This window comes from Fringilla coelebs, assembly GCF_963513975.1.
Source record: "Fringilla coelebs genome assembly, chromosome: 4".
NCBI lineage: Eukaryota > Metazoa > Chordata > Aves > Passeriformes > Fringillidae > Fringilla > Fringilla coelebs.
Genome location: NC_140032.1, coordinates 48,524,110 through 48,551,453, shown reverse-complemented (window position 1 = coordinate 48,551,453; position 27,344 = coordinate 48,524,110). Strand labels below are relative to the sequence as shown.

At 45.7% G+C, this 27,344-nt stretch overlaps 1 protein-coding gene across 1 annotated transcript; it reads right to left on the bottom strand.

Annotated features, from left to right (window-relative positions):
- Positions 1–6,020: 6,020 nt before the first annotated feature.
- Positions 6,021–24,743, bottom strand: CXXC4 (CXXC finger protein 4; the record flags this gene model as incomplete). Its single annotated transcript, XM_084204016.1, has 2 exons — positions 6,021–6,090; positions 23,667–24,743. The coding sequence occupies 2 exons, from the start codon at positions 24,741–24,743 to the stop codon at positions 6,046–6,048; spliced, it is 1,122 nt and encodes a 373-aa protein (XP_084060142.1). The 3' UTR covers positions 6,021–6,045.
- Positions 24,744–27,344: the final 2,601 nt, after the last annotated feature.

Genomic DNA, 27,344 nt, shown 5'->3' with positions numbered 1-27,344 from the left:
CAAATGTAGGATGCTTATACACATCATAAAACAAGCTGGGGAGAACGGCACCAAATAATTAATCCAGTCTCTGGCTGACATCATGACACCTGCAGATCCTTCTACCAGAATTCTGAACTATTTTCTATCAAAGATCCTTGACTCTGCAAGTCAAGGCCCTATATAGGCCAATCAACCCACTGCCACAGCATCTTCTGTTATAGGGAAGTAATATTACACTAAGAAGCACCTTCAGAGTTGGTTGAGAAATTAACCCATTAAGGCTGACTTCTAAAGCTTGTTTTTCAGGAATGGGCAGTAGCATGACAAATTCTTCCTGATTATTACATTGCTAATAATGTGACAATCCTTTAATATCATCTGAGAACTTGGAACAGCTGAGAAAATCTTCCAGAACATCACACCTTCTTTAGGCAATCTAGATCCTTGTCTTGCAAGAATAACATTTTGCTACCTGCATTTCCTTTATTCTGCCTGCCTTGGGCAAAACGGCTCTGCTGAAGCACCCAGCGACCCAGCTGAGTGTATCCACCCTAAAAACCAAACAGCAAACCACAAACCTACAGGGGGAGCAGATCCTGCAGCACTTCGCCTTTCTTTCCTCAGATAGGTACAGTGGTTTCAAAGATCATTGTATGTTCTGCAGTTATTACTGAGAAGAAGAATAATTTCTTTCTTTCTAGATCTTGGGGCCATCTATCCATGCTCAGTGCACACTTGTAACTGAGTAGATCCTTACAGAGAAGTAAGATCAAACTTATAACCAAGCCTCCTATATAATATCCTCCAATTCCACAAGCTATCTGGTAAAGCCCATGGGAGCATGGGGAAGACTGGAGCCTCCCAGAAGGCACACTGCCCTGTATCACTAGACTGTTCATAATTTCAGACTTGTTCCTTGGAAATATATAAGAGAGCATTGACATGGCTAGTGGCAAAACCAAATTGAGCCCAACACAGCCTAGAAAAACTGAGTTTCCACACAAAAGGGTATTTTCCTTCCTTCAATAGGCTCAGTAATAAGTTTGTCAGTTTTGGCTTTGAAGAATTACTGAAGAATTATGTTGTTGTTGTTGTTTTGGGGTTTTTTGTTTGTTTTTTTAAATTAAAAAATAAAAGCTATAAAAGACTAGAGGTAGTTTTAAACTGCAAGGTTCATATCTGGGGCCAGTATTTCTTCAGAGCTGAGGGACGTTTTTCATTCAGACCAGTATAAAACAATACTTGAGGGGGAAAAATGTTGAAAGAGAAAGCATTAAAAGAAGAGGAACTCAGAGACCTCTTCCTGTTTCCAAATCGACCGTCTCATGAAATGAGTGCATTTCCTCCCTGTGAATTCTATATTTAATCCAGAGAGATCACTGAGTATGCCTGAGCAACCTGGCAGCCCTTTTCCTCCTCTTCAAACAGACCTCAAGATTCACTCTTGTCTAATGAGCGGTCTACGTCTCCCAAGAACATATATCCTTATGGATTTCGATGAGAGCAGACAGGATCAGTGGAAAATCCACTTCTGTTCCTTTTTCTTTTGTTGCTTTCTTGAAAAACAAAAGGATACACCAAGGCTCCCCCTGGAAAATCAGCTGGCATTGAAAGCATCTCACAGACTGAAGACCTACCTCATTTTTCAAACTCGTTCAAAATTCTGTTTTGGCACCTAAGAGAAGACTTTCTCTTGATTAAAGGAAATAAACAGAAAAATGATGTTCCAAATTTCGCCAAAATCAGATGATGTGCCTGTCACAAACCTTCCTACCTATCTGAAGTTGCTTCAATGCCAGCAAGTAGTATGGGGAAAAAAATGTCAAGAGGAAAACATTTTCTTAGCTATGTATAGGTTTTGAGACAGGTAGAGAGCTGAACTTTGAACTGAGAAGCAGCAAAACAGAAAGGAAGATAATGTTGTCATTCCCTCACAAACCATATTTGTAATTCCAAGTACTTCAACAGCAATGGGACGATCTATCCTCAGGACTACTGTTTGTTGCAAGAGCTACAGATGAGATTTCACCTTTGCATGCTTCTCCATACAAAGCTAACTGCTAATTTATCACACCACCCTCACTAGTCCACTCTTTTTAAACAACACAGGTCTGCATTCATGGGTTTAAGGCTTTCTGTAATCAGTCTTGCTCTTACTTCACTAACCTTTCATAGCCTCAAAATCTCAAAGTAACATTCCTAGTCGAAGAAAATGCTGGTTTTTTTCTGCTATTTTAAAAAATTCAGAGTACGATGTTACCTTCAGTTATACAACTTATGGGGTTTCCATCAATTGCCAATTGAGAAGGAATAAGCTCTGTGGCTATTGTACCATCACTTCATAAGCATTCATTCCCACACGCAAGACTGAGGTCAGCATTTGGACCTTCTCGCTCATTTTGAGGGTTCTTTTGTAAAAGAGGTTTTCTCTGTTTAAGATCCCACAAACAGGACCTGTTTATGGAAAAAGAGAGATATTTTGAATACTAAAGTCCTTTATTCAACAACACAGAAATATCACAAAAAACAACTTTACTGGGCAAATTGAATGTTTTTATACAGTTTTGTACATGCCCCATAAGTGATTATTTTTTCATAAATACACTGTTTTCCAAAACTGTTTTTTTCCATAATTGCACAAGCATACATACACCTTACACAAATATCTATTAGAAAATTTAATAGATAACTGCACAGTTCAGAAATAGGAGAACACTGTGAAAGGAGTACATTTCTGTGGCCCATGTTTCTGAAAATACCCTCCTAGTTCCCTGCAATTGTGAAAATGGAGTACTTTCTAACATAGGAGCTGTCTTTTGTTCACTAAGAATACAGTAGAGCTCAGCGTGAAACTGCCAAATTTAATAAAAACAAAATCTGAAACATTTAGCTGTTACATGAGAACCCACTGCTTGATATCACTATGCATCTAACCATGATCAAAGACCCACTACTGCTTTTTGCTGAATGCATTCGACCCTGAATGGTATGTTCATTTAACTGCTTTCTTTCTTCATTATTTGATTACAGATATAGCCCGTTTAAAGACTTTACATTCTTCAACATTAATTGTAGGACTTACGTACCAGGGGGTCTGTACAAAAGGGAGTATTTTCCCTCATAGGGAGGGTCTGTTATTAATTGACAGAATGGGTACGTGTGCCTCCCTTTCAAGCTTACCATTTTTCATAAGTTTATCTGGGGTATGCCAAAATGCTTCCACTAGGCTCAGCGCTCACACCTAGAAGACAGAAAGAGTTCTGCTTTTTTTTTTTTTTTTGCCCACACCCTTTATATTTTTTTTACTTTTCACTGTGAGAATGAAAAACAGAGAAGAGTACAAATTTTCACACTGGAAAAAGGTATTGGACCTTGTGAAAAGCACAAATTTGGTAATTAGAACTTGACAATAATCTGATTGACAAATATGTATATAACTGGGGAGGGGTGGGGAGAGACAGGCCAGAAAATGGATTTCCTTCTTCAAACATCACTAATTAAAATGCTCTATGCACACTACGTCATATTAAATACTGTTTCAGCAGAATCTAAAAACCTGATGGTGCAAAGGAACAACATCTGAAATGAAAACCGTAAGGGTAAATCAAAGAAAAATCACCTCTGGTTCATTTTCAATAATTAACAGGTATGCTTGTTTGCATGTTTAACAATTTTGGATTGACATGTAAAACACCACAATTACAATATACAGATCCAGCAGTTCTTTAAAACAAAACAACAAAACAAAAAAAGGAACCACAACAAGACATGCAACATTAGGGTATTAGACAGTAAGTACATTGCTATGAGTATCATTGTACACCTAATGTAGCCTGAACTCAACTTTGCCTCTGCTTCTGTAAGAGCAATGAGAGTTTTTTATAGAGCAAGGCAAGCTTACCAGCCAGATGTGCAAATAAGGCTTCAGTTTGTAAGTCAATCAGCACTTTGGTAGAGAAGACCTTGCAGAGCTCGTATTGGTCTAGTGATCAGTAACAGAGGCCCCTAACCAAAAAGTCTCCAACACAAAAAAAATCCATACACGGCTGCCCTACGAACAGGCACAAAGCTCATTGAACGGGCATTGGATGAGTATTCAACTGAGGATCTCACAAACTGTAAGAGGGGCACCATGACAGAAGCATTTTAAGCGTGACATTCCACCTCTGAAGCCATGTATGTGACGTCATACGACGCAAGGACACAGACACATGCACTGACCCTAAGCTGAGGAGGCAGGTGTAAGCCCAGCCCAACTGTGCCCTCCAGTTACCCTGGGTCATCCACACTCTGCCCGGTCCTGCTGACATACACATGTGACTTCAGGAGGTTTCTCTGCCTCCATCCCTTGGTCTTCACTTTCTGGGCTGTTCCCGACACCTGCCAGCCCTCACTTGCCAAAGCTGGTGTCTTCCCTGCCTGCACAGGTCCAACACTGGAGTATTCCCAACCCATCCCTTGTGCTTCACCAAGGAAGTGTGACCAGGGGCCAAAGGCTGAAGTACTTAGCAAAAACCAGAAGAAAGTGCTGAAACAGTAGGAGATTTACATGTGCTGTGCAACATTAACTGGTTATTTCCATGCCCAGCACCTTGTTTGTGAAACTACTGGTAGGCCTATCTTGTATAAAATTATAAATCTATCAAATACATGGCACAACAGCATTCACTTACTTTGGTGGCATGGCCTTCTCACTCGTGAGTGGTATGACAAAGCCAAGCGATAAAAAGTGATGATTGACTGATAATAAGTATCCCTAAGTTAAGAATCCTCCATATTTTTTATGGCATGTCAGCTATATCCCTCTGTGTGCTGCCTTTCCATGGAGTAGACATTTCTTCCATACAGCTAGAACAGGAAGAAGAACAGCAAAGCATTTTTGTAAGGGCTTAAGGGACCAGTCATTCAGCAAAGCCGAGATCAGTGGACCAAGAAATGTGTGGGGAGAAGTGGTCTTTTTTTAAAAGCAATTTAAGAAAAAAATGGTTTTTATACCACAAAAATATCCAGGCTCTCAAATGAGCACAAGTGCAAGTGAGACCAGTCCAACTGTCAAAACACACTTAAGTGTGAAGAGCTCCACCTGAACCAAAAATATGGCATTCCACTTTATAAAATATTTACTCCATTGACTGAAAATGTTACATAAGATATTGTAGGTGAAGGGTAATTAAGCTGAGTCATCATTTTTGCTAAGGTCCCATACTCTGGTTTGTATCCTAGAACAACCTTTATTTAAATGACTAGTTTTGCACATTTGCCTATGCTCGGCACAGTGAAAAATTAGTCAGACACCAGACAGCATTTTTGGAGAGATACCCCTCCGTAAAACTCCTTTGGAAGCAATGCAAGTGCGCAAATCACTATTCTAATATAGTGCTTGAAAGATTAATTTTAAGTGTTACGTCTTCCCCTCTCACAACACCACAACAGAAGGTAATTGCTAGATGCGTCACAATCTTTTTATCTTGAAAAACTTGGCATCAAGTCTCTATGGAAGGATGCATGGTAAAACAGTGCTGCTGTTGCTGCTGCTGCTGCTAAACAACTAGCAAAATAATAGTTAAAGCTAGAATTTATTGCTCCGGATTTAATTCGCAGAACCACACTTGTGTACAAACCGTTTATCTCCGTTGATGCTCAGACATGATTGTCTCCTTGTGTCTAAACACACAATATACAAGCGGCTATCTGTACAGTTTACAGTACTGAAACACATATATTTGAAAATGAAGTATAGATATGTTACTTTTCAAAGATACATGACTTTATAGCAGGGGTTTACCCAAACTTTTTTTTTTTTACAGCCACTTTAAAAATAGACAACAACTTCACTAGTATAGCTAAGTTACATCAAAGAAAGAATCGGTGTACTGAATGTGAAGAAGATGGCCAATTCCCCAGGCTCACAGGTTTTTGTCTTTTGCTTTTGAGGAAACCCCTATACATAAATGAAAATAGTATCTGAGTATATTCTTCAATGGTGGACTAAGCAGTTTCTTAAAACAAGACTTTAGCTTGCCATTCACTTCGGACTGCCTCGAAAATAAGATACACTACTGCTTAAAAGAACCATCGGAATGCTTCAGCGCTGGGAACAGGTGTTCTCTAAAAAAAAAGCAAGAAAACAAGTTAAGCTTTCTTTTGTGGCATTGGCATACTCGAGTTCTAGTTGTTCTTTTCCTTTACATTTTAGGCATACTTTCAGTTATCTAGGAACAACACGATGCCTCCCATTGCTTGACAATTAATAGAAACATCCTTCTCCAAACACACACCATTTTAGGATCACACGCAATACATTGTACTCAGTATGTAACACACCTAGCACACTGACTTCTCCTTAGTTTGTTAACAAGGAAGTCATGGAAATGTAAACATTACCAGAAAAAATATCTGGAAAACAGACAGTGCTTTTAGAATAATCACAGGGTTGTACAATGGTCCCTGCCTTGAGCCAGCATACTGGGCATGCAGCTATGGCTCGGTGGGTTTGTGGGTTAAACAGACACTTTGGCAAGACCTTGCTCGAGACAGGGGAGTAGCAAAGGCCCTGCTCTGCCACTCAGAAAGTGTGCCATTGTGTCTTCATACACCTCAGGAGGAGAGGTTGGCATTTTCAAACCTCACCTTGTTCCACATTTAGGTTGCAATGCAGAAAGAACTGAAAACATCCATGACTTCATTCCAGTGAGGGAATCACTGTGCTGACATAGGGGTGCTGCCCAGGACTGCCCCTGTCCTTTCTTTCACACATGTGCAGGACCTTGGCTTACACAGAAACGGTCCTGTGTAAACAGAGCTACTGCCCCCCTCCTTCCCCCACCTGCTGCACCCTGAAAATGATACCCACTTGCACCCAGGTGCCTCCAAACACATTTGAGTAGCAGCAAATTCCCTTCACAGCTTTCAAGTACAACCTACATGAGAGGCTGAAGGGACTGAGCCTGCCAAGGCTGTGTCATTTCTGTGAGGAACTTCTCATCCTCAATTTCCATCATCAAAAGATGATGAAAGCGCCCCTGAACCCATGCATCTGGACCCACATGTCTCTCCTCCAGAATTAATGACTGCACTGTCCAAGGAGGGGAGAGTGACACTAACCCTAACATGACACTCTATCAGTCTGTCCCAGCTTACAAATACTTGTTTCATTAAGAACTACCCACAAAACAATAGTGTTATATCTGAAAAAAAATCTCCTAAAAGCAAAACTCTTGAAATTTGCAAATGAATATTTGTAACAAAGAAGTTCTCATGGATGTTGCTGGTGCCACATTTAAGTACATGTCTCTTTTTGAAAGAATTCTATCCTTTTTGCTTCAGAGAAGACCTTTTTAATGTTTTCCTAATTTTTCCGTAAAAATCCAACAGACCATGGATCCTGCAGTGTACATGTGCATTGTACTTGGTGTCACAATATTACTTTCTGAATTCCAGGGAACTGCTCATTAGTATGGCATGTATTTTTTGTTGAATAATTAGCCCAGTTTGTGATAAACAGGCTCAAGCAGTATACAGCTTCTCTTTTTGTAAAAGACATATGAAAGGGGAGCTGTTATTGTTATGTTTATTGCTTCAGCACTTGGAAATACCAGAGATCAAAATAATTCTGCTGTATTATCAGAACTCTGACCTGTTGTCAATTCAATATCCACTCCCCCTCCACTAATGTTACACTTCAATAAATCATCTGAAAATTAACTTCCAAGGACAATGAGCTGGTGTGTTGAATACAATCACCTTGACTAGTGTGAGTTCTCTTTGTGTTGGTAGTGCAAAAGAAGGAATTGCTCATATCCATCTTTACCAGTCCCTGTTCTGCCCATTTACATGAGGTGAGCATGAGCACAAGTAGCGACAGAGCACGGCAGCCCTCGCACCCAGGCACGCCGAGGAGAGCTAATGCAATTTCTAGACCATCCACAGCAGTCTGTGTGGGCTGTAAGATGGCTGCTGAGAGCGAGGTTTACAGATTTATAATTTATAAAGAGCTTGGCTGCAGAAGAGGCTGGAGTTGGGAATGGCAGGAAACAATCATATGACTAAATTGACCTCAAAAGAACAGTCAAACGTGCAAACATATTAAACTCAATACATTGTCTTCACTTGAAAACTAAATGTAATATTCTGCTGTGGGTCCATCTGCCTAAATACAAAACCACATCTAGACAGAGAGATTTAAAGACATAGTGACTGAGACGGCTTTTATTTATTTTCTTGCCACATCAGGTTGAGTTACTGTCAGACGTTGTCATATCAGCTGGAAGTAAAGGTGTAATGTCTGATTAAAAGGTCATTCAGACCTTTAAATACACAGAACAGTATTTTTGAAGGGCAAGGCTGTGGTTTAATATGTGTGCTTTTGAAAAACTGCAAGATAAGGAATTTTTGCATCTGTGTACCAAGTTCTAATTAAAGATATAAATTTACAATTAAATATCCATTGCTCTAACTACCAATTTGGGAATGAATTATTAATCCACCCTCAAAAAAAAAAAAAAAAAGAAATCTTTTAAAACTGAACAGCTAGATTAAGTTAAATCTTAACCAGTATATGCAATTAAATCCATCGATTTCACTGCTCCAAGAATCAAGGTTATTTGCAGACAAAGAGAGACCCTTCAGCCCATTTAGAGGTTCAGCACACCAACACACAAGTTTAAGTGCAATGACCATCTACTGCTTGCCTGTATAAACCCAGCACTCCCAGCTGGGGAATCAAACTCTCAGCGAGATTACAGAGCATTTCTGGATCTCTGTGCTGCCAGTGGGGAATGATTATCCTGAGTGACAGGAAAGACAGATCCCCCTGGAAGCCTAGGGAGGGGTGGTGAGGAGCAGAACCAGAGTTGATCAGTGTGGTTTTGCTGTAAAAGCCTTCACTGCTCATGCCAGTGCAAATGCTGACAAACGGCAGCCTTGCTCTCAGGAGGATGCTCAGAAACCTGCAGCCCTGGCTTCTCCAAGCGGGTAATACCATAAAGCATGGCACTGGAGGGGACTGATCCCTACATAAACCTGGGATGAAATGTCCTCCACACTTTCAAACTTTCTATTCTGCTCCCCATGTGCCAGCTTTCACTGCAGAAGAAGTAGCTCAAATATCTGAAATCTGAAAATCTAATAATTGCCTAGAAAAATGAATTTCATATAGGGAACCAAGCATGCAACATTTTTGGAGAAAAGAGGTAAAAAACAGGCAACGGAAACCAACAGAAAATCTCCTCAACTAAGCAGAAAAAGGATACCTATGTATCTGTCTGGATGCTCCAAAGGGAAATGTAAAAGCAGACCCTTGCTGCACACAGCCCATAAAACCCGGCATGCTGGCAGGAGCTATAAATTCCTCACCAAAGTCTGTTTCAACGCTTGCATTTTCACAACAACGGCCCTCAGTAAAAAATTATGCCTCCCACTGCCCTCTGGGGTGACCAACTGAAGGAGGCATGGGATGCCAGACAGTGGGGTTTGCTCATCCAAGGCCCGCCTGCTTGCCCAGCCCAGCCCTTGGCGAGCTCAAGCCTGCCCCACCTGCCAGAGAGTCCTCTCTCCTCAGCTCTCTGAGTCTCACACCCACCTGAAAGGTGTGATACAGTGTGATACAGATACAAGGAATCAGGAAAGTTGGCTGTACTTGCTTGGGATGCTGCTGCTGCCAGGGTGCAGGAAAAATTCAGAGCTATCCAACCAACACTCACTGTAAGTCACCTGTATTACTATTTTCTACAAGGCTAGGGAATCATTTGAGGTGAACTGCATTCAGAAATAAAATAGAATAATAAAATATATCAGAGCACTACATGATTATGACCTAATACTTTACCAATGTTAAAAGATATTGCATTATGCGAGAATCCTTTGATGTTTGATCCATGAGCAAAAATCCTGCTCTCATTGAAGTAAAATCATATGTTGGCTACAGCAAATTATTAGCCAGATGTGGCACTCCTCGCTCCTCTTGAGGAGCCCTGGAAACAATCCAGCTCAACAGAGGCTCTTTGGGAAGTATATGGCAACTGAGCTATGTCAAACAAAATCTGGGCTACCTGGTGGTCTTCACAGAGACCTATCCAACCACAGAAATATGCAGCATGTTAATGAGTCTGAAATTCACATGGCAAATGACATGAAACTGGTAGATTTCCCAAAGGAGCAGGACTGGTGCTAGCAACACAGGGAAAACTGGGCTTACCAAGATCTGCAGATAACCCAACATGAGCTTCTCAAGTTGGAGAACAATCCCTCCTTGAAATGCCTTGCACAAAAGGAGCAGTTTGGCCTGGTAAGTTATATACACATATATGCATGTATATGTGTGTCTATGTATATCTCAATATATCTATATATATTGAGAAAGAGATATATGGTCAGATATTGAGAAATCTGGTGCTCTATGGTGGCCAAAACAATTCAGCTGGAAAGTCCTGGCCCCTGCATGAAATACAATTTGAATCAATCAGCAGCCTGGCCAAGCAAACACTGACCACCACTGGCCATAAATTAGTGCCCGTATGCTTTTCTTTCACTGTGTGAATGCAAGCTATGCACCTCATCAGTCTCACAGAGCCCACATGACCGCCAGCAGGAAAGCAAACTGGCCTTTATTTCATGTCACACCTTGTATTTCTAGTGCTACAAGCTAATTCAGGTGTCCAATGGTCACCCTGGAAATGACATCAGCACTGCTCATACATCAACAGTGCAGACTGGTGCAAATTCAAAACTCACTTTCCATCCCCGATTTCCCTCTCTGGAAAGACCCTTCCCCAGACAAGAGCTGGGCTCAGGGCACAATGGGTGGTATAGGTACAGTCTCATTACTGGAATGGAGCTGTCTTACACTGTGATGGGCTAAAGCCCAGCAGAGGGATGTGGTCTGACCTGCAGAGCACTGTAAGATCATAGAAGGATTTGGATCAGAAGGGCCCTTACAGATCACCTCCAACTCCCCTGCCATGGGCAGGGACACCACTCACTGCACCAGGTTGCTCAGATCCCCATCCAGCTCAGCTTTGAACACTGCCAGGGATGAGGCATCCACAGCTTCCCTGGACAGCCTGTTCCAGTGCCTCACCACCCTCAGCATAAGGCATTTCTTCCTAATACGTAATCTAAACCTACCTACTTTCAGTCTAAACCCATTTCTCCTTTTCCTACCACTACATGCCCCTGTAGAAAGTCCACCTCCACTTTTCTTGAAGGCTCCCTCTAGGTACTGGAGAGACAACCATCTCCTGAACAACAGAGCATCAGCATCTCCTGACATACAGGAAGGCAGGTGGAAGATGCCATCTGTCCTGCACCAGCCTGTTCTGCCAGTGGCAAATGCAGTCTGGACAGCATCTCCACTCCTTACTTGCCTAAATGCTAAGCCACCCTGAGAGGAAAGCAGCCTTTCAAAGTATCTGCAGCCCACTTTGTTCCGCTCATAAATATACATTACCTACAGCAACGACTTTGGGGAAAACCTCATGACGCTCAGATTCAGCTCACACAGTCTCCTTGAATGTTTTTCTTCAGGCAAGGAGGCTTAGGGGCAAGAAACTAGTGTGTGAACTGCATCCCCTAGAAATGCAGAAGGAAAAAGCAGAACCCAGCATGTGGCACGTTTCTCCCAGCTGCTGCGCTGCCTGTCCTGGAGGTATGCCAGGAGACCCACCACGCTGACCCGGCACCGAGGGGCCAGCTGTGGCTGCAGGAGGATGAGTGGATGAGGCTTTGGCACACGTGCACACCAGCTGGCACAGGGGAGCTCCGTGCAGGAACAGCCCTCGCCTCACACTCCTGGCATCCTCCCACCCAGCCACAAGCCCATGGGAGGGATGTGCTGGCCCCGATCTGGACGAGGTGTGAAACTGTCCACAAAGCTGCCGCTCCCCACAGCTGCCAAAATCCCTGGCTGCCCACCAACACTGTGCTCCTGCTTGCTGTACGAGTTATCAGGCAGTAACAGATGTCCTCTAATAACAAGCTTATTATTGGACTTAGCAGATAAAAAGGGACACGTACGCTGGGTCAGAAGTTTGGTGGTGAGCTTTCTTCCACAGCCCACCTTAAAACATCTCTCCCCATACCTGAGCTACAGGCCTGTCTCCCTCCATACCAAGGATGAGATTTAACATTCATTTAAAAAATCAGCTTTATTTGCTCTGAGAGGACACGCATCTGCGTGCTGGCAGTTATTTTTCCACTTGCACTGCATATCTCTCAGGCTGTATTTGAGACAAACCAGATTTAGAACATACCAGATTAGGAAAACTCATTTGACTTTCTCTGCCGCCAGCTCCACCGAGTGAAAAGTAAACCTTTGCTACAGGACATTGCAAGCAGAAATTTTTAAAATGTACCCCTTAGTCAGGGTCATGGTTTGAAAACCCAGCTCTTCTCAAATTGCTCAGAGGTAACCTCAGGAGATTTCAGTGGAGTCAGCTGGGGAATAAAGCATTTGTGCCAACGGCCACGGAGACCTGCCACCGTACAGCCGGATCCTGCCACTTGGACTTGACATCAGCAGCAGGCCATAGCTCCCCAGCCAAATCAATAGGATTAGTCAGAGAAGTAATGTGTTTCTCCACGGGAGAAAAAAGGAGCAAAGATATCCCTCATTTACATTCATTGCACACCACAGTTTATTTTATATATTACCCTTTTTTTCACTATATAGATGAGATCAAATTTGGGGGAATGGGGTCCTGATCTGAAAAAATGCGTAATGCCACTGGGGAAAACAGACGGCAACCACAGATCAGAAAACATAAGGAATCCAGACTAATGCTGTCAAAGAAAAAACAGCTCGGTCCCAGGAAATGTTAGTGACAGAGCCCCGCTCTGTGCCGGTGAGCATCACCTTCAGCTCTAAGGGGAGCAGCTCCCATGCTCCACCATCGGCCTCAGCACCCGCAGGGGCCAGCCCGAGTCACTAAAGCACTGCAGCGGTGCGCATAGGGTACCGGCACACGGCACAGGATGCAGGCAGAGCCCTGCGAAGGAGCACACCTCCTCTGCCCATCCCCTCCCAGGCTGGGAGTAGCTGGCTGCGGACGCCTTCCAGCGCGCTGCCTCCCTTGTGCCAGCGCAGCCCTTTTGGCCAGCGAGCCGAGGCACGGAGCCAAGTCTCCACCTCTGCCGTCTCGCTCGCTCCCGAGGGCAGCAGGCTTGGCCGCGGGCTTCCCCGAGCCGGGCATGCCGCAGGCGGGCTGGCAGCGGGGCCGGCGGGCCGGAACTGCTCCTGCCACCTGCCAGCCCGCCCGGAGCTCCAGCTGGCCGCGCTCGGCTCGGCCGGGCTCCTCATGGCTTCCTGCCCAAGGCAGCGGGGAACGTCTGGCTTTTCGGGGGAGGGCTAGGGTTAGACATCTCGCCGTCAAAGGGATTCACGTTCCTTTCCCGATTTCTACATCTCTCTCGAGCAGTTCCTGCAGTTCCTTCACTTTTTGAGCTAGCCCTGTACCTGAGGCCAGAGCTGCTAACTCTGCTGGAGTGCCTACTCAGCTTATGTGACTATTTTGCCTTTTTTCAATTATTATTTGCATTCCAGCAGCATATGAAGGCCTCAGGCAAGGATGAGGGATTGTTTCTGCTGGTTCTGCATGCCTGGCCTCTCAACCAGTAGGTCTGGCCTGTCTCCTGCTTTTTCAGGGAAGGGCTCATATAAGCTTTAGAAGTGTTACTTTAGAGCCAAAGATGACACTAAGCAGGTCAGAAAAGGTGTCATTTAGTGCTCCCGTACTGACTGTGGGAATTAATATCAATAGTCAAATGCTTTATTAGTAGAAAGCTCTGTTACTGACAAAAGTTTTAGAGAGAAATTATTGCATACAGGTTTGTTACCGCCATGCAACATAAAACCCAAGACTCTACAATGCACAGGACACTAAAAATGAAATATCCACACCAGACCTGTCTGGTTACTTCTGCTGACTTCTCTGGCAGACATTATCAACTAGAAGTGTGCCTGCCTACTGCAATGGATGTACCACGTGCACACACCTCCCCCTCTCTCACACACACACTGCCATTCACCTTCTCCCTAATCAAATCTCTGTGAAGACCATCCATCAGCCTCTATCATTTATCCTTCCCACACACACCAGCTCACAAAACAGAATTATTCTTGTTAACATTCATTCCATTAATGAGAAATCCCTGCTGGTTCATCATCCAGTGGTACAAGTCTTTGCACTCACAGGCTGACATCTCTATCATCCTCCAAACTGCTGCCCTGGGGTACAGTAATCTCTTACAGACTGGTCTCCAAGCAGAGGAGAGGCACGTTTCTTAGTACCCAACCTAAATTTAAATCTCTTTCCCTTTTAGCTGCTGGGGCTTCAGTATCTTTTTCTCCTGCTTGGAACCTAAACTCAGATATGATGCCTCATTGGTTAGCTAACTGCTTCTGTCCTTTGGGATTTTTCATATGCTGTTGATAAAAGAGCCAGTGAAAAATATATCCATTAAATTCTTGGTCTCTGCTTGCTTATTTTGTTTTTGTTTTTGTTTTTTTTTTTTTTTCTGCAAAGCTTGCAAAAAAAAAAAGAAAAAAAAAAAAGAAAGGATGGAGAAATACAGAAATACATCACTCACATGCAGCACTTGATAGCTCAGCTGAGGAAGTATAACCAGCCAATGCCTAAGACCCATCACAGGTGCCACTTTGGCTCTCTTGTAGCCAAGCATCAAGGTGAGCACCATGCATTGTCTGACTACATGCAGGAAGAGGAGCAGCAACACTCTCATACAACAGGTCACCACAATTCCTGACTGGTGAGGGAAACATTAATACATTGTAAATGGTTTTGAAACCCATTCTTTCCCAAGTGTGTCTTCTGAAATTTGCAAGGATGACAATTAAGACCCATCTCAGTAATTATTTTCATGACACTGTGACCTCCACTGGACTTTGACCTCCAATTTACTCTACATCAGCTTCCAAGCAACCAGCCAACCATTTCACCACCTCCCAGAGCTCAGATGAACTGGTGATGTAGAGGGAATGGGTTTTACATCATTACTGAGATAGTGTAGCTGAGTCCTCCCTCACCCCCTGCCATGTGGGTCACATAACCCTTCCAAATGTATTTTTCTCCTGTTTTGTTTGCTTTAAAACTAAAAGCCTTTTTTTACTAGTACTACTCGCTTAGGAGATCACATATTTAAAAATGTATATCCTCTGTATATTCCTTGCCTCTCCTTTTCTGTTTCCAGCATCTTTAATTGCTCTTACTCTGCCCTCCTTGTAGCTTCTACACAGACTCTGAGAGCTGTTCAGCTCTCCTCCAAGCCTGTATCTGCCAAGGCTGCTGCACCCAATCTCCAATCTCCCATCACAGTTAGGATGAGTAGGACAGATGTCACTGAACTGCAGTTGTTGTGGGGTATTTTTTTTATGACACTGGGGCAATTTCTTTGTGTTAACATTGTGCCAGACTTTTATGCTGTCAGCATGCTCCAGCTTTCCTAGGAAACACAGTACACACCACCAAGGAAACCTTTAAGACCAAGAAGTCCCCATGCAAGAAATCATCATTTTCAGCCTCTCCTTTGCAAGCTTCCCCTCTCTCTTTCATATCTGTTGGCTTTTCTGTGTGTATGCCTTTCTCATTTTCTTACCCCTTGAACAACTTGTTTGGAAGACAAGACTCCACCCACACCAAAAGCTCACCCTGATATTAAAATTCTCTCTGCAAACTCCAGTCAATTTTTTTAAAATGAATTTTAAAAACTGGTTTATGATATCCACAAGGGCATGGGGAAAGCCCTGCTTAACTTCAACAAGGTTTCCTTCAGCTCTGTGAAGTCTTGGCTTTCCCCTGCAGAAGTTTTGGGAAGATGGTTACTTGTGAGCTCTTCAAGCATCTCACTGAATACTAATTTATTACTCCTAGCAGCAAATACACCTCATGCTCTTCTCAGCAAGGGAAATGTCACTGCATCTTCAGCCCTACCACTGCACCCTTCAGCACTCAGTCTGTCCCATGGTAAATAAGTCACCCCTGTGGAGGAGTAGGTACCGCATCACTGAGGCTTCAGACATTATAACCAACCCTCAGCCACTCTGGAATCCTCCTCTGTTTGAGCACTCTGCAGCTCTTCTTTCCTCCTCCTCTGCCCTCATCTTAAGTGATATCCATCCTGAACTCCCTCGGATTTATCCCATTTTCTAGTATTTATTAACTTCTTCTATCCTCCTCAAATTTTAATACGGCTTCTCCACCTCCTAAACCAGTGAATAATCTCTCTCATCTCTGTCACAGATAGCTTCTTAGCCAAATATATAGAAAGATAACTTCTAGTCAAATGAAGTCTGATACCAGTTAGTGGGGATCCCAGTAGAAGTACAACAGACACCATAACCACAGCAGTCTGAAGCAGAAAAGAATACTGTCCTGAGAAAGGAGAGGTGCAAAGTTCTAAAATACCCAACACTTCAGAGATTGAGATAAAGAGAAATACTGAGTAGAGCAGGGAAAAAATAAGATCCTATGGTGAGTATGGGAAAGGCACTTGATGAGTACGCTGCCTGACAAGAACACAGTATCCAGCATGACCCAGGCTGCCTTTATTCCTTTTATGTTCTCATATCTCACTTGGCACCACTGTCTGGTTAAAGATGAAGGAACAGAGAAACTCTGGAAAACTGCAAAAGAATTAAACAGGCTTCACGCATACCTGGCTATGGATTTTTATAGTGTTAATTAAGAGGATGCCAAAGAGTTCCAGGGAGGAGAAAATATTTCCCATAATGTCTGAGAGTAGAAGTTAACAAGCCTGCTGGGATCTTTTTAGCCCCTGCAGAGCTAAGGCTTCAACATTATTAAATGGCTGTCGCATCTGAAGTACAGTGCAACATAACTCAACACACAACAGAAAGCACAGGATGCTGAAATGGGGGATGACTTTAGATTACACCGCAGAGTAATTCAATTTCAGGACAGGTGTTTGCATGTGACTGAACAAGATATGACTGTGGAAAACAATTGAAGTACCCAAAAGAAGAGAGAAGGCAGACATGCCGTCAGGGCTCTCAAATAGCAGAAAAGGTGTCAAAGGAAGCTCCATGCTTCAAGACATTGTGGTTCAGTACAATCATCCAAGCAGATGAGCTATCAAAAACACAGACACTACAGAAGCAGAGAAATGCTTTCCCTGGGTGATGGCACTCCTCAGGAGACATGGTGTCCACTGCCAGTTTGAAGCACATAGTTGCTGGCTTAGGAATTATTAGCCACCAGTAACAAGGCTACAGTAACACAAGTTACTTACTTCTCCCAACTCGCTTGGGTACATCCAAAAAGCTTATCCCTATGCAAGCAGCAGCCATTTCCCATGCCAACCAGTGATCAAAAGGATTATGCTGTATTTGATGAGTCTTTAAGGTGTACATTCTAGGTTTGCCTGCTTAGAATTATTTCACCAAGACTAACTCTTGAAATATATGCATGTTAAGAATTGGAACACGACTAGTTTTCTTTTTAACAATACAAATTTGTAGGATATTTGAAAAAGACCTGTTCTTAGTCATTGCCATACATAAATGCATGACATAGTATACAGAAAATAATATCAACCTTTTTTCAACTCTTTAGGGCACTTTTTTTTTTTTTAAACCAAGAAGCAATACCAGGATGTTGTTTTCTGACAAAAAAAAAAAAAAGTTTCTGATCCTTTTCTTTCCCCAGTACCAAGAGATTGCTTCCTGACTTCTCCAGCTGAGCAAGATCTTCCCTGACTTCAGTAAAGGTGTTAGGTGTGCACTTAGCAAACAGAATTGCATGGAAAGTGACCCCAAGATCCAATAGTACGAACATACATGAATAAGCAGACAAAAACTGAGACTGTTCCTTACTGTTACTCACCCCTAATCAGTGGCATGAAGCATGACATTCACATATCTACCAACTTAAACAAAGTCTCCTTATATGAATCAGGCTATGATTCATATAAGGAGACTATACACTATGATGTGTATAGTCTACAACAATTTGTACAAACACAGAATTGAAAAAGATTTTCCAAACATCCTGTAGCTGGCATAGGACTCCAAGTCATGATGGTTTTATGTACCTTTAACTGAAAAATCTAGTTCAAAGTGACTGAGATGATTTGGGGGAAAAAAACAGAAAAGAAAAAAAAAAGACACTTATTATGCTAATTACTGCTCAAAAAAATCCCAAACCACCCTCATTCATCATCTTTCTCATGACACATGTAGCTTGACCAGCCTAAACAGTGCATAGAGATTTCATTATGTCAGCTTAAAAAAATAGATTAGACAGTCACAACACTGAAATCCAGAGTCTGGCACAGAATCTTGATGTTCCAAGTGTATAACCTACACCAGTACTTAGAAAACCATGCAAAGAACTACTGAGTGCAATCAAAATTCAGAACCACTGCAACCAGTTAACCTTTCTTACCATACAGACAATTTCACTAGCAAACAATCATAGTTCAATGATTTAAAGCAAGCGATTTTCAATGCAAGTAGAAAGCAGTGTTTGTATAAAAGAAGCTGTTAAGTCCCTGACTAGCCTAAAATTTTGAAAATTTCTTCAAATGCTGGTTAGTTCAGTACCAAATCCCACCACTAAGAGATTTTCTTAGGCAGGAGTAACTTAATTTTTGCCTCCCCTTAACAGTATGCACAATGTATCAAGCAGCCATTTATACTCTAATCTGAACAGTGATGTCATGGGGTTTGGGCACTTTCTCTGCTTTGAAAGTATCACACGAGGAAAGGGAAACAGCAACATACGAAACGGTAAACCATCCAACCACATTTCAGAGGAAATCACCTGCAATCATCTGCCAGAACTGCAAGAGGACCAAAAGTTTTTCTCCTCTGGGCTCTAAACATATTCCTCCACCCCATGACTCCCACCAACTGGAGCACATTCCTGCCCTGCAAGACATGAACCTAATGCAGAAGGTTAACTCCCTGAAAAGAGATTTCTGAGCAGCAGAGATCAGGCACTGGTGAGAAAAGATGTAGCTGCTCTGGTCTCTGCTGGAGGTGGCAATAGGAGGCCTGGTACTGTCCCCAAGAACCTCCAGAGGTCAAAAGGAAAACTCATCATAGAACGCATGTTTATCCCAAACATCTGAATGAAATTCTGTGGCAGTGTCTGAATGAAAGTGACAAAACTTCATGGCAAAATGTCCAACAAAGGTCAGATCTAGTCCTGCCTCTCACTTCCTCCCCTCCCTGCTCACACTGTCACAGCAGGATCACGCATCATGTTGGAAGCCCCAAGCATGAGCACCACAGTCACCCGGTGAAGGCTCTCTTATGGTGCTAGCAGGCAGTTCAGCACCAGGCACACTCCCTGCAGGCTCAGGCCTGGGAACAGAAGAACAAGAGAACCCTGGCAGAGCACCAGGGTCACAAACAAGGAGGAAAGAGGGGAAAAAACAGCTCTCAGGGCTTTGCAGCCAACGCCAATGTAAATTGCGCTCGGGGCAGATGGCATTTCTTGCTCCAGCTGTAAACGCCCGGGAACAAGGACTGCTTTTTTGCCCTTTTGCAAAGTGTTTAACACATGCACAGAGGGAGCCTCGGCCAGATGGAGGGCTACGAGACAGTGGCAGGCAGGAGAGACAGCCTGTCATACAGCAGCACTGCTGATGTTTAGGGATGAACGGCAACACGAGCTACAAGGTTGTCTTTCTTTCCACCTTCCAGTTACCCCGCTGGATCGTGTTAGCTGCCTGCTTCTTATCAGACTTTACAGTTCCCCCTCACCACTGCTCAATTCCATCATGCCGTCACTTAACTTGTGCATGTAATTTAAAGCCAGATAGACAGCGGGGAAATTGCTTCCTCTGAGGCCCCTACTAATTGACCCCTATCCACAGAGCTCAGCAGTCTTCCCTTAACAGCGCTCGCACGCGCTACCGCAACACGAAGTGCAAGTTCGGAGGTTGCCAGCGCAGCCTCTCTCCCCCGTGGCAATGCCATATGGTGTTAAGACTTTCAGGATCAGACGCCGTTCCTGCTGAAATCAATCATCACAACCTATCCCTGGAGAAGGCCATCTCAAAATCCCACTGGCTTGAAGCGCAGCTCAGCCAACTGCCTCAGATTTGGAGGCTGGTATTGACTCAATCAGGTTGGTATGCAAACGCTCACTTTAATAGCGCACATATCAATTAGCTGGGCTGTTACAAAGGGAGCAAGTGGTGCCCGCTACGATGACAGCATGCCTAAACAGCTGATATTTCACATTTGGCAGGAGCCCTCAGCCCCTGCCAACGCAAGTCAGCCTCTCTGCTTGACCTTGCTGTCACACTAATGAAAATGAGCGCTGGGGCAACTGAGACTCACACACTGAATGGGGTTCGCTTGAAAAAGAGAAGGACGCGAGCTACCACCAGGTACCTAATCTTCATAACCTGCAGCAGAAGTTACAGACATGTGCACCAATCAGAGGAAAATAAGTAGTCTCTATGGGTAAATAAAGATTACGTCTCTTTAAACCGATTGTAAATCTGAATGAACACAGAATATACATACACAAGTAGGAAGCGTGCAACGTGACGTCAATCTGATTTTTATAGATTTATTATTGCTGTACATAAAATTTCCTAGTAATAATAACATTCTATGAAAAATACTAGAGCATTGGGACACTTTTAATGTGAAAACAGCACAAGAAAAGTAGGGAAAAAAAAAATTCAAGTGTTTTTAAAAAAAATGCTGGGCGAGAAGCATTCCATGAAAAATGCAAGGGTCAGGAACTGGAAAGCATTCACGTGAATCTGTCTTCACCTTCATATACTATCTTTGAGAGTTATATCCTATGCCTTCATTGCACCAGTAGATGAGATTTAAAGGAAAAAGAGAAATGGTTTCTGTGGGGTCAGCCAGTTTACGGTTTATTGGTATTTTTCTAATTTTTCATTTGTTTTTAAACATGGTTCCACCCCCTGCTGTAAATCACCCCTGCACTTTGCAGCCACTGTCAAGCACAATTCATGAGTCACCTAAGTGTATAGTGGAATGTGAGCCCCTCAATCCTTAACACATATCCATGGAAGCGTGCCAACCGAGTTGCCAGGGGACCATCCATGCAGAGTGATGGATTCCCTGGGAGCACAGGCCAAGAGTCGCTCCAGGCACTCACTCTGCAGGGAGGCTGCCCTTGCCATCCCCAACACCAACTCTGCTGCTGCAGGGCCTTCGTGGGGGCTCTGTCACCCTCTGACACCCTTCCAGTTGATGGCCATACAGCCAGAGCACTGCTGCTGCAACTGTGCTGTAGGCAGCCCTTCTGTCACTCTATTAATTTTAATTCTTTATAAAGAAGAAAGAAAGCATAAGGAAAAGACCATGTAAATAAGTTATTCTTCCTCTCCTACTGGCAAACCACACCTCTATAAAGAAATTAGCCACATCCTGTGACAAAACTGTGATGGGCCATGACCTGCAGAGAAGCGATGCCTTACTGACAACTCCACAGCTGGAAAGAGAAACCTGTTTCCTTCAAGTCACAGTACAGCAGCAGAGAAGCTTTTGTGTTTACGTATCTGACGGAGCACAAACAGGAGAGAGCAAGCGGGGGAAAGAGAGAATGAAGAAAACAAGTGAAGGCAGGTGGTTATGAGAGCACACAAGTGGCTAATTAAACCATGGGTTTTACTAGTCACAGTGGTTAAACAATTTTAACAGGAGGCATTCTCATAGCAAGCTTGAAAAGTTTTGAACACCACCAAACACCTTTGTCAGGAGCTAGGAACTTCTGGAAAAGTGCTCAGAGATGCACACAAACCCACAGGAAGATCTGATAATGTACAAATTCATTTCTTCCAGAGATAGCTCACTTTCTGCACAAATCGATAAACCATCAGAACCTATCATTTATCACAAACATTAAATCCCAGCAGCACCCTGGTTTGCAAGCCTAATGAGGGAACTTGGCACACAAAGGCACTCTCAGTGCTGGGTAGTGTCGGGGGAATTCTCCATGCCTCTGGTTCAGGGAGTCTTTAGGCTATACTCAGCATTAACAGACCAGGGTGTTAACTATCCTTTTTGCAAACTTACTACAAAACCAAAGGCATATTATTGAGAAAAACAAGAGCTGAAAACCCAGTCTAGTTTCTATCCCCTAGGAAGTCCATCCTGGTTTTTGTGTTAACAATGCTGGGTCACCATTCACAAAAAAAGAGCTAAAAGGATGCAGAGCTACGAATTAAACTTTCAGCAAGGAGATTTCATTCTTGCAAGAAGGAATTAATTCGTTCTTTTGATGAGGCTGGTTAGGAAAGAGTTAATGCTGTCAGCCAAATGTCAGTGAACCCCCAAATGTTGCTTTTGTCCCATGGCAGTGTCAATACCAACACTATTATCTCAATTTATTTAACACAGAACAAATTAATTGGCTCTAAGTGTTGCTTTTTCCCTGGAATCCCTCATCCCATCTCTTCTTGGAGAGAAGAACTGCAAGCAATGAGCAAGGGAATAAACTGCTATGCAAACACACACAGGCACACACACACAGAGTGAGAGGGAAGTTGCAATTTCTCACTTAGTTGCTGATTTCTGTGACTACAAATCTTGGTGTCACCCGCCACACACTACTCCTCTGTACTAAATCCATCATCCTCGACACCTTCAGATGCATCTGAGATGTGTGTTGAACCAGCAACACTATAATTTTTATAATGACAAGGAATTAAGTATGATTACTAGTCTTTCCTCTCACTTGTTCCCTTCCCCTAACGATACCATCCAATTGCCATTTTCCTCACGGTTGTGTATTTTGGTTCCCATTGTCTGTCGTACCCAATACAATAACCGAAATGTCTGCGACACGGGATCTGCCTGTTTCTCGTACGTCTAGCAAATCTGAAAACCTGTTGTTACAGCTTTGGGGAACACAATACATTGTCAGTTCCGAGGAAACGTTGTAGAAATAACCCCACATACAGTTCAGCCAGAAATCAGTTCAGTCATACCTGTGCTATTCTTCCATTGTGTTTAATACACCACGAGCAGGTTATTTCATAAAAGACATTGCCAAAGAGATCACTTGGGTGCGTTTCACCTACTACTGGGCTCCGTGGCCCGTCGTCTGTCTGAGACACATTGCTACCAGCCAACCTGGAGAAGAACTTGCCAACGCTTTCCCTGAACTTCTGACAGTGAGAACCTGGTGTTCAGCTAAAACTTTCCCTTTCCCACCTCCCCGCTCCTACAAACCTCCCCGAATCGTCATGATTGCCATTAACTAAAAAAAAAGAAAGGAAAAAAAAAAGGGGGGAAGAGATTGAAATTTTAAAAAAAGAAGAAAAAAACCAAAATGAAACCAGAGAGCCAGCAGTCTTATGGAAACAGCACGGCAGGTAAACCAGGTTAGCATCGTTCCGAACGGCCACGAGCTGGCGGGGCGGGGGCCGGCGCCCCCCGGCCGTCCCTCCTCGGCCCGGGGCCGGGGGCCAGCGGCCGGCTCGGCGGGGCGCCGCGGGAGGCGGCGTTTCTCTTCCCTGCGGGGCGGAGAGGGGCGGGCGGCGGGGCCGCGCCGCGGGGAGCCGCGCCCGCGGCGGGGGCTCCCTCAGAGCCTGAAGGAGGCCTCGGAGAAGGGATGCTGCATCTTGAAGCTAGACAAGAAGCACTGAAGGGGCGGGGGCAGGGGGTTGAGGAGGGACGGCGGGAGGCTGGGGAAAAAGAAATCATCTCCTCTGACCTCTAACGAAGTGCCCGGTTTTTTCTTAAGCTCTTCACATTTCCTAAATTTGCAGATCTGGTGTCCCGTTTTGCGGTTCCTGCAACTGCTGCAGACTCCACAGTTGATGAGCCGCTTGCAGGGCACGCACACCCCGCAGCGTTTCCGCTTCTTCTTGGCGGGGTTGCCCGCCCCGGCCCCGGCCCCGCCGCCGGTGCCGCCGGCCCCCCCTCCGCCTCCGCCGCCACCGCCGCCGCCTCCGCCGCCCCCCGCGCCGGCGGCGGCGCCCAGGGCGGAGGCGGGCGAGGCCGAGGCGTGGCTCTGCGGGCAGTCCGCCAGGTTGGCGATCTGGAAGGCGCTGTCTGTGACGGCGGCCGAGGCCGCGGCGGGGGAGTGCAGGGCCGTCATGACGATGACCCCGGGGGGAAGGGAGAGGCCGCCCAGCGCCGGGATGGCCGAGAAGGTGCCGACGCGGTCGGGGAGGTTCATGATCTCGGCTTCGGCGGCGCCGCACTTGAGCTTGTTCATGCACTCGCCGGCCAGCGGCCGGCAGTGCTCGGGGGCGAGGGTGGAGAGGAAGTTGCCGTTGGCCATGGGCAGGGCGGGCTGCTCGGCCGGCGGGCAGCCGGGCTTGCCCAGCCGCTGCGAGTCGCTCCGGTGGTGCATGCCGCCCCTGCCGGCGTGCAGCGAGGAGGCGGCGGCGGCGGCCGCGGAGGCGGCGGCGGCGGCGGCGGAGGAGGAGGAGGAGGAGGGTTTCCTCGCGCCGCCCGCCGCGCCGCCGCCGCCGCCGCTGCCCCAGAGCATGGCGGTGGCGGCGGCGGCCGTGGCGGTGTCGCAGTTCCAGGGGGACATGCCGATGCGGGCGGCGGCGGCGGCGGCCGCGCTGGGGAAGATGGGGGTGGTGATGCGGGCGATCTTGGCCGCCTGGGGGAATGCGCCGCCGTTGGTCTTGTAGAAGGTGGCGAAGGAGCGGTACCTCTCCATCTCCGAGTTGTAATCCACAAGGCTGTTGAGGGCCCCCTCGGGCAGGTGGCTGTCCTTGGGCAGCCCCGGCGCCTCGGGGTTGGGGCCGCTCTCCACGCACACGTTGGTGTTCATGGTGGCCGGGGCGGGGGGTGGCGGCGGGAAGGGACGGGACGGGGAGGGCTGGGGGCCGGGGGGAGAGGGACGGGGTGGGGGGGTGGGGGGGGGCGCGTTTAATCCTCCTCTTCCGGACGCATCCCCGCGGTCGGTGCTCGGCCGGGCAGCCGCTCCTCCGGCATCCTCACGGGAGCTGCCGCAGCTGAAACACAAAAAGTCATTTCCGAGGGGGTGCGCGCGCGGGGGGCGCTGACGGCCGCCCACGGCCACCCCGGGGAAGGGGGGAGCACACGCGGTGGGGGGGGCCACACGTCGCCGTACCCGCGGGCAGAGGGCTCGCAGCGCCGGCCCGGGTGGAGCAAACCCGGTCCCGGGACAAGGTGGGGGGCGGGGGACACGACACGGGGTCCGGGAGCTGCCCACCTACCAGCACCGGGAAAAATGAAAAGGCAGGGAGAAAGAGCGAGGGGGAAAATAAATAAAAGGAATTAGAAAAAAAGAAAAAAAGAGGGAGGTGGGGGAGGGAGCCGCCAGCTGCCACGGTGTCCTTCTGAGCCCGGCGGTCATTAGCTGCCTGCCGGCACAGCTGGCTCCGCCGGGCGCTGGTAGCGGCGGCACCGGCTTCCCCGACCCCCCCGCCACCTTCGGGTACGGGAGGGCTGCCTGCAGGCCGCGGGGGGCACGGGGCTAGGTTAAAAAAAAAAAATACTTAAGCAATTTCACAGCTTGTGATCCCGGCGCCTGCAGCTGTACTAACGACGGAGTATTTATCCCAGCCTCTCGGGGAGGATTCCCCGTCACCGCCGCCGGGGGCTGCGCAGGGAGGGCTGGGGACACACACACCGAGACGGGGACAGCCCCTCCGTGGGCACCGCGGGGCAGGGGGCTTCGCCGAGAGACAGCCCGGGAACGATCGGGAGGGCACGTCGCTGTACCTGCTGAACTAGCCCTCATCGGGGAAAGATGGCTTTCTGCTCCAGGCTAGGAAAGTTTAGGAGGGGGCTAATGACACGGCGTCCGTTTTATTTCCTACCGTCCCCTTTCTCCCCCAGGGAGGTGAAGGGGGGTATTTTAGTTCATGGCAATGAGGAAGGTAAATTATGGCAGCCTGCGCGAACTAAAGCAAAACATAAGCGTAACTTAAAAAGCCCTCAGTTTATGAACACTGCCTCTTTGTTTTCCAGATGCTCTACCTGAATACTTCAGCAATTTCCAGCATCTTTTCTGATGCAGGGCTATCAGAAACGCTCACTCGTGAAACACTCGTGGGGCTACGTCTAGTTTCCAGACTCTGGTATGTTTAGTTCAAAATGGTTATCAATTACGGTAATTACGATCATAATTAGATTAATGAACCGTTTGCAGCCCAACCTACCGAGTGCAAAAACTTCGTCTTCTCCCAACGTCGTGCACTGAAAGCGGGCTTTATGTAAACAAATCCAGATGAAGGGAGCGTAAATCTACAGAAGGAACCTCACCCCCGGCTGCACTGGGGACTGGCGGGCGTCCTTCCGTCGGGAAAAAAAAAAAAAAAAAAGACCCCGAGCTCGCAGGAGCCACCTCTGTGTTTCCACGTCAGGGAAAAACCCAGACTCTCGCTGCCTTCAGAGGTCTAGTGGCAATACAAAGGCTGCCCCGGAAAGCTCTAGGCTAAGCGTCGTCTTGTGGAGGGATGCGAAGGATTTGCTTACAGCAAAAAAAAAAAAAAAAAACAAAACCAAAACCTCTCCCGTTTCCAGAAAGGAAAACCTAGCTGCATGTCCTCGATAACAACTACTCAATAAAACTAGTTTTGCCAGCCATGTGAACGAAAGCCACGCATCTGGTAAGGAATAAAATGTTAGCGTTCAGCCCTTTATGCCAGAAGTCATATGCATTTTCTTGCCCTATTTCCCCCAGCATTAAACTGGCTTCTCTCCACAAAACCTTCTCTTGCTGGCTACCCTTTCTCTCCCCGCGATCCCCTCTCAGGCTTTATTGCCACCAGCAGCGAGAAAATGATGGTGCCCACCAACCGGGTCATTATTGTTTAATCGATGCATCTCCGGAGCATGAAAAGGGTACCCGAGACGCAGTTATTGATTTCCCTCCCCCTCTAACTATCGCCCTCTTTTCCACGAATGAAAGAAATAAATAGAAATTGCTAACCGGGCTTTGCGATTCTGTCCCTGCTTAAGCTAAATGTGACCGTACATGTTCAATATTGCATGTCTGCTCTGCCAAAGACAGAGAGATCAAAGGTCATATTTAAGATTCAGGAGGAGGGGCGGGTGCAGATTAATTAATAAATTAATATAGCTACGCCTTTTATTGCCCAAGTCTAGCATTAATCTACTTTTACGATCCCAGATAACAAGAGCAAGAAAAAAAAAGAGCACCCCCACAAACCCACAAAATTTAAAAAAAAAAAAAACAAACAACCCATCCCTCTAAAAAAACCGCACAAGTAAAACCCGAAACCACACACACACAAAAGCCAAAAAACAAAAGAAAAAAAAACCGCGAAGAATAAGGGGGGAAAAGATGAGGGGGGGAAGCAAACCAGTCACTTACCAGGCTCTTTATTTGGGGGGGCTTGAGTGTGCAGACGCTACCAGCCTGTCTGCCTTTAATTAGTTG